General features: G+C 44.8%; 1 protein-coding gene across 2 annotated transcripts; it reads right to left on the reverse strand.

The window, feature by feature from the left end:
- Positions 1–1,640: 1,640 nt before the first annotated feature.
- On the reverse strand, positions 1,641–7,545 carry LOC102701685 (auxin response factor 24). Of its 2 annotated transcripts, none has more exons than XM_015843164.2 (15): positions 7,222–7,545; positions 7,012–7,127; positions 6,113–6,211; positions 5,944–5,997; positions 5,668–5,862; positions 5,470–5,554; positions 4,956–5,046; positions 4,704–4,868; positions 4,390–4,509; positions 4,210–4,285; positions 3,958–4,129; positions 2,967–3,874; positions 2,510–2,700; positions 2,223–2,423; positions 1,641–2,129 (listed from the first exon to the last, which is right to left on the reverse strand). In XM_015843164.2, exons 1-14 carry the CDS (start codon positions 7,271–7,273, stop codon positions 2,240–2,242), a joined length of 2,508 nt encoding a protein of 835 aa, XP_015698650.1. In that variant the 5' UTR covers positions 7,274–7,545; the 3' UTR covers positions 1,641–2,129; positions 2,223–2,239. The 2 variants fall into 2 exon arrangements, with proteins under 2 accessions (XP_015698650.1, XP_015698651.1); XM_015843165.2 differs by having other exon boundaries at positions 1,726–2,129; positions 5,668–5,859.
- Between the last annotated feature and the right edge of the window lie 392 nt (positions 7,546–7,937).

A 7,937-nucleotide genomic window follows, 5' to 3' on the forward strand; every position in this document is an offset into this window, starting at 1 on the left:
TAACCAACTCCTAGATTTTCGATGAGTAATAAAAAGATTCAAAATACACATAATTAATTAATGGAAAGTAGTATTTACTAGTGAGTAGGTAAACAGTACTGAAGGAATACAATTTCTCATCGGGTCACTGGTAGGTAGAATGGTATAAATTGGTTTATTTTGGAATAAATTCAAACTTTAGAAAATGCATTATTTTGATATTGAGGGAATACACTACAGAGCTGCTCTTTGCCCCTGCAGACTACCTTCCGTTACTGCTGACCGATGCTTGGAAGGCCATGTAATCGAAACTTTAATGATCCATGTCAATTTATATCAAGGTGACTAAACCGTATTGAGAACATATCAATACGGTTGCAAAAATTAATGAAACTTTATAGAAATCTCATTGTTTACCTTCAGCGTATAAACTATTATGAAAATTGAGTTAAAAACTTGATTTCGCAGTTAATTTAGTTTTCTTTCATCATAGTTAAGTAGTTAACTTTTTAAGATTTGTTTTTAGATTACTAAGAGCAAATCTATTCTTGCTACATAGGCCGTATTCGGGAGCCCCAGTAAGTTATCTTACGCCTCTTGTTTTCCGCGCGCACGTTTCCCAAACTGCTCAACGGTTTATTTTTTATAAAAAATTTTTAGAAAAGTTGTTTTTAAAAATCATATTAATCTATTTTATATTTTTTTAATAATTAATAATTAATTATGTACTAATATATTACTACGTTTTCCGCGCTAGATAACTTGTTTTCCGCGCTAGATAACTTATCTACACCTGCCTCCTACTGAACGGGGCCATAGTAGTTGTTGTTACCCACTATAAAGTTGAACATGTAAATATATCATATCATCACCTACTAGCAACTCTTATATTTAAAGCTTGTGGAAACATGCTACATAATCAATATGCAAATATGACATGCATCATCTATTAACAATTATTATATTTAACACTTGTGCAAGAACACTACATCCTTTGAATGATTACATAATCAATATGCAAATATGACATGCATCATCTATTAACAATTATTATATTTAACACTTGTGCAAGAACACTACATCCTTTGAATGATTAGATTTTAAACATTAATACGCAGGCATGTAATCATGGTCCTCTATTGTTTTTACAATATTCGATGTATATTAATCCATCATTTTAATATATTTACCGTGTATCCATCTTATATCCACACATCATATATTCCACAGCAAAACACAAAGCTATATAAAAAGTTTTACCCTCAAACCACGATTTTGCATCGGTATTTGTTTAGATAACTTGTTCTAGCCTGCTGCTTTTTCAAGCATAGACTACGTAATATGTTAAATCATTCATAAGGACACGCCCTAGTACACAACAGCAGCAGCACAGAAGCTGTGGGCAGCATGCCATAGGAGAGGTCTGATCAATCAACAGCACACTGCAGCCAAAAAGAGAGAACTGCAGCTTGAGCACATGTCAAGCAGGATCGGACCAGATGGAACCCTTGTTTGACAACTTCTGCAGATGTCAGCCAAAACCGGGGCAGATGGAACCCTAGCTTGTTTGATTTGAGCTCATAGGCTCCACAGATGTAATGCCACCTTGGATCCAATATATGTATCGTCAGATGGAAATAAAACCAGAAGCAAACAGAACAGGCGAACAACAAACAATTCTGATAATATCAGAATCAATCAAACTGGGCCATACACAAGGAACCAAAAGCAAGGAGGCAAACAGAATGTTGAAATGGCAACACTTAGGGTCAAATTGCCTTGCCTTCTTGAGGAGGTACATTGATTACCGCTGTTCGCAACACATATTAGACTGACTGATGAAAGGGAGAGCAAAGCTATTTACAAGGCTTAGGGAGGGGAAGAGGGGCAAGCAAGCGCAACAAGCAGCTTGGCTTCGGCGCCTTTCACTACTACGGGGCATATTGTACAATGACTTAAACCTCAACAAAGCACACCCAAAACTTGTCGAAAACGAAGAACAGGCACCTGAATACCAGGACAAGCACCATCTACAAATGGGGTACTGCGGGGCTTACCCGATAACATATAAAAGCACCAACTACTAGTACTACACCACGAAAAGATTCCTTCCTACCGCGGATATGTCGGCTCTGCAAACCACAAAAGACCTGCAGGAAGGGAAGATCTGTTAAGATCAGCCTAGTTTTGGTCGATTGTTCTGCAGCTGGAACCAGGAGTAGGGATTGCTCCTAAAAGCATACCTCAGTGACCAAACAAATTAGCAGTTCTCAGAATTCAGTGATGGGGTGGATAAACCACCTTGGAGCCCTTCGCCGACCAACCCTCGTTCCATGGAAGTAGACCGACTATCTTCTGACCTTGAGTTCAGAGCACCTGGATTCATCTTCTGAACCTCCTCCCTTGTATAGATGAAGATTTTATGAACCATGTTGCAGAATTCACTGCATGGGCAGAGGGGTCCAGTTAATATCAAGTCCAGTTATTCATATCAGTCAACTCAAAAGGAGGAAACAAAGTAAGTACTTACTTCCAAGGATCATCACCAACCAACATCATGTCACCCTCATTATCAGTATACACGACCATCCAGTTCTTGCAAGAACTGCTCAGCTCACCATTGAAGTCAAACATCTGGTCTAGTTCAGTAATTAGCTCATCATAGCAAGTAAATTTTGTAAGATCTATCGACCTTCCGAGTGCGATCCCTTGCTTGTGTACCTAAAATGAACATTACTAAAATCATTATTGAGAAAACGTAGTACAGTTTAGTTACAAACAGGAAACATCAATAGGCATGATGTAATTTAGCTTTTATCAGTAGAAAGATTTTTTTGAAAAAAAAAAGCAGGTCTTTTAGGTCTCAGGAACCTGTGACAAACACAGTACATGTGGTAAAACTGTTCATTATATATTTTGGCTCGGAGTACTTAATGCATTGAAACATAATCATAGGGAAACGATGAAACAGAGAAAGAGTAGTGAACCTTCTTGCAACTTCGTGAGGAACCATTATGTTTAGTCTGAATGTTTCTGGCACCTTCTGGACAAGACTGATGTTTCTCAGTAGCAGAATCGTGCTGAGCTCCATCAAGTGGCTTCAGAGTCTTGGAAGGATCAGAGCACTCATCCTCTTCAAGTGCATCCTGTTGAAGCTTCCCATCAAATGCAACACTTGGTGGGGATATCAATTGTTCAGGTTTTGCTGGGCTGTCAAGAGAAATCCCAAAAAGCATGCATGAAGAGCCTTTAGCTTTCTGAACATTGTGATCAATAACCAAAGGCTGTGGCTTGATCAGACTTAATGAGGCATCATCAATGTGAGAACTTGGCTCAATATGCCCAGGCCAACCAGAGGAGCGCTGATCAATACCATGGGCCCGAAGTGAAGTGAATGCTCCATTCCCACTAAACTTTGCATTAAGAGACCTTTGAGGGAGCGGGATGTCAGGTGGCATTAGGTAGCTCTGTTGATTCACACCAAAAGCAGTGTTTGGGGGCATAAAAGACCACGTTCCAGGGAACATATTGTGATTGACATTTTGGTCAGGATAATGAACATTGATTGTATTCCAGGTATTTGAACGATTCCCAGATATCTGACTAGGGAACGAACTCAGAGGGTTCCTTGTATCTTTCTGGGGTTGAAATCCAGATAATATCTCAGAAGAACTATCAGGCCTCCTCATCTGCATCCAACTCTGTGAACCTAGCTCCCTCTGGACAATAGCATTATTTTTCTCTTGATTGCTTCCTGAAGACCACATGGTAAGCTTCTGGGAAGTATTTAGCTCACTGCTATCACCAAAACGACTCCTCAAATTTGTGCTTTCTTGACTGTGGAAGGCCCTTGTAAGACCATTCTGCTGTGAGTTTGCAATGACTTTTGAAGCAACTAAATAAGAAGGCAATACATGCATTAGCAATGAAAGCAACAACAGTACACATGCCAGACCAATAACAAGATGGAATTCAAACCTTCTTTGTTTACAGCAGATAAGTCAGACGAGGACGATATAACATTTGGACGAGCCCTCTTGGTCCGGGTTGCTTGAGGAGGGTTGGGTGGGGAAGGGCTGTTAGCAGGTTCTATTTGCCAAGGAGAAACCCTATCAGGACGAGGAATAGAAGCAGCGTCATCCCATCGCACCTATTTCACAAGAAGATTTAGAATAAACTGGTATGCTCAATATGACTCCATAAGGTGATGAGAATACGTAAGGTACATACCTTAAGGGAACGCCATTTTGAGTCAGCCCAACCAGATGGGTCAGAATCACCTATTCCAACAATTGTGCCAGTGAATCTAGCAAAAGAAATTAAAGGTTTTATACCATCTCCGCAAGACAAATTCATCTCTGTTAGTAAATGTACAACACCATTTAAAAGCCACAACACATAGCCGCTTACCTTTGCTCTGCAGCCTCTTCGCCTTCAAATGTCATCTTGAATCTCATCCCTATTGAATGATTTCGTTTGAGAGATTCCTCGTACAGATCGCGTGGTACCACAAATTCAGATGGACTAGTCCTGCAATATCAGTGTCACTAACTCGATTAAACATGAACCTGGTCAGCAAAGGACAAGTAGATGCAAAAAAAAGTCCCCTCTATCGTGTATAGGATTCTAGATTCTAATACAAAAACGAGAGGCAAATGGAATAGTATAGCTCCTAAATTGAAAACAGAATCTCCAAGGCATACAATATGCCTGTTATCACAAACCTTGGCTTGTAGTACACAGTGAACATTGTCCCAGTGTTCACCGCATGCCATGCTGTTGCAAGAACACCAAGATGCATACTGTGGCTTGATATGACTGAAGATGGAATATTAGCTTGTTGCCTCATTGCACGTCGAACACCAACTCGCAGTTCCCCATTGTCACCTCTATTCATATAAAAGACCACACGTTGGTTAAGTGCACAGCGCAACAAACAAGTAATATGAATTGTTCAGCATAACAAAGTTGTGCACCTCAGAAATATGAAAGCATCTCCAGCAACAAGACGTTTGGCACTAACAAAAACACTCCAACCGCTCTGGAGAAGGTGTCTACGTGGCTGACCTGATAGCATGCAAACAGATATTTGTTAATTTTATGAGATATTCAACAAACTAAAATTAGCCAAGTTACAATTTCACCAGGGACAATGGAACAGGGGATCCTTATCAAATGAAATTAAGCAGCAAATGAACAACTACCTTACAGATAGCCATAATTTTCCACCAAGTATCAACGGCAGGCAATGCAAAGAAACTAAATACACAAATATTTGCATATAGATGGTCCATATCATTGAACAGAAGTAATTTTTATGTGTCATATCAGAATTCGCATGTAAGATCAAAATAAATGGGTCCTAAATACACAAAAATGACTGGTATTGCACTATGGCACTAAGTGTGTGTTCCTGTCATGGAGACAGAAGGGACAAACATGAAAGATCTTCATACATTCTTTTGGCGTACAAGGAGGATGAAGTATCACCTCGGAAGATGTGACGGAAGCGCCACTCAACCCCATGAAGATCCTTGGCCACCAGCTCTTGTGTTGGGGGATGCTGACTCATATCCTGATCATGCAGCAACATCAAAGGCAATGCTATAATTAGCCCATCGAAAAGCTGTGCTAGACTAACAAAGACAATTGCAAGCAGCATCAAGTCAAATGTTACAAGGGCCTAACCAGTGGTGGGAGGCACTCATCTGCATGCCGGCGCAGCACCGAGAATCCACCATGAGTGCTTGTGTCCGAGGCAGTAAGCGTCTTGCAGAAAGAGTGCACCCGGGGCCGCTCAGCTGCAGCTGGTGGTGCCGCCGCCTCCTCATCCACCTGGTCTTTAGAGGCATTCCCGTTCCCATTTCCATTCCCATCCTGCTGCTGTAAGTCAACACGACCACATCACATGTCAGCATTCCAGACCCAAATTCTCCACAAGAAACGGAAGTGGAAGCCACTCACCTTCTCAGGAAGCAGGGTGAGCTGCGCATACACCTCATCGGTATCTGGCTCAGCCTATCCAAACGAGAAACAAGTATTACGTCCTCAAACCCATAGCAAACTGGTACATGCAGCAGCAAAGAAGCTACAGCTACTAAGTAGGCATAAAACTGCAGCGGGATGCTAATACCTTCAACTCGACGTTCATGACCTTGCACGGGATCTTCCATGGCAGATTGTAGAGCGGAGCCCCCTGCTGCTCGGCGACCTGGTTCGTCGACGCCTCCACCTGGAGCCAGCGTCACAAGCAAACAGAAGCAGCAACAGCAGCAGAATCAGGTCTCCAAATCACAAAGGCAAGGCAAGAACATCATTGCGCATCTGCCCCCCGTCGCAGTAAAAAATTATATAAGTCCCAAACTTTGGGATTAAAAAAACATAAAGGTACTTATTCCATTCGAGGCACTAAAGAAAGACCAAATCTCCAAGGTCAAATGAACTCACCCTCCCGCAGTAGCAACCAGTAATAAAAAAAAGGACTAAAAAAACCTAAAATTTGTCCGCAATCACAAGAAAACACTGAATTCTCCGCACAAATCCGCGGCGTCTCCGAGGGGCAACGCGTCAATAGCGCTCGCATTGGCGAACGAACCCTCCGCATCGGAAGCGAAGCGCAGACACACACGCCCAAAATCTTGGGGGGGCGAGGAAACCAACAATTCCGCGCAAAGGCGACGTCTCTGACGAATCGGAACGGAGAAATTTTCAAATCGAGGAGCACCCCGCGGCAGAAAGCACCGAATTCCCCCAGATCGAGAGGAAGGCGTGGACGAACCCACCCCATGGAGGCACAATCCCGCGCCAAAACCCCGAAAAACTCGGGAATTCGGACCGATCGCGCATGGGGCGCACCAAACCCCCGCAAAACCCCCCAAAATTCGGAGAGAATTTCGAACCAAATCCGTCCCAAAAAAGAACGAAACAGCGTCGTCACGCGTGGCTCCGAAGCTCGCTTCCCCGCGGGAGGAGCGGGCACCGCCGCCCTCCCCCTCCCCCAACGCCATGCTCCCCTCGCCCCTCCTCCCTCACCTGCTCGATGTGGCCCTGCGGGAGGTAGAAGACCCTCTCCCCGACCGCCGGCACCGTCACCAGCGGCCCCGCGCACGCCCGCCACAGCTCCACGAACAGCCCATCCACTCCTCCACCTGCTCACACCAAAAAACCACGCAAATCCTCATCACAAACAGCGCCAAACCCTCACACCCACACCACACCACCACCACTACCACGACCACTCACCGCCTCCGGCCAGTCCCTCCCCCGCCGCCACCCCCGTCGCTGCAGCAGCCATCGGATCTCACATCCACACACCCCCTCAATTCCGCACCGCACCACCTCCACGTACCCCTCCCGCTCTCCGGTGGAATCCGGGGAGCGGAGAGGAGAAAAGAAAAAAACGTGAGCGAGGGGGGGAAGCGGAAGAAGCGGCGGAGGAGCAGGGGGGCCCCCGGATTTAAGCAGCCGAGGCGGAGGAGCAGCGGCAGCCTCGACGAGGAGGAGGAGGAGGAGGCGAGGGGACGAAGGCGACGTCAGTTTGTGTCGCTGCTGCTGCTGCTGCTGCTGCTGCGTGGCTTGGCTTCTCTCTCTCTCTCTCTCTCTCTCTCTCCCCTCCGCCTCGGGGTGGGGGCGGTGAGCTCACCGCGGTGGGTCCGGGCTGGGCTTGGGATGGGCTCCGGGTTGGGACGGGCTTGTCGCTCCCCCGCGGGCACGGGGGGAAGGGATACGATACGATACGATACGGAATTTTTCTTTTTTTTTTTTGGATTGTTTGGTCAGAGGAGGTGGATTGCGGTGCGGTTGGGAGTGGATTAAGATAATGAGGTGATTAGGATTGGGATTAGGAGGGAGTAATAAGATAATGAGGTATGTGATTGGCTGGCTGGTGCAGGAGAGGAGGCTGCTGTGCTTTTGGTTTCGGGGTACGTAGGGCTGAGATTTCCATGCTGCAAGGAGAA

This window comes from Oryza brachyantha, chromosome 12 (assembly GCF_000231095.2).
Source record: "Oryza brachyantha chromosome 12, ObraRS2, whole genome shotgun sequence".
In the NCBI taxonomy this organism is placed as follows: domain Eukaryota; kingdom Viridiplantae; phylum Streptophyta; class Magnoliopsida; order Poales; family Poaceae; genus Oryza; species Oryza brachyantha.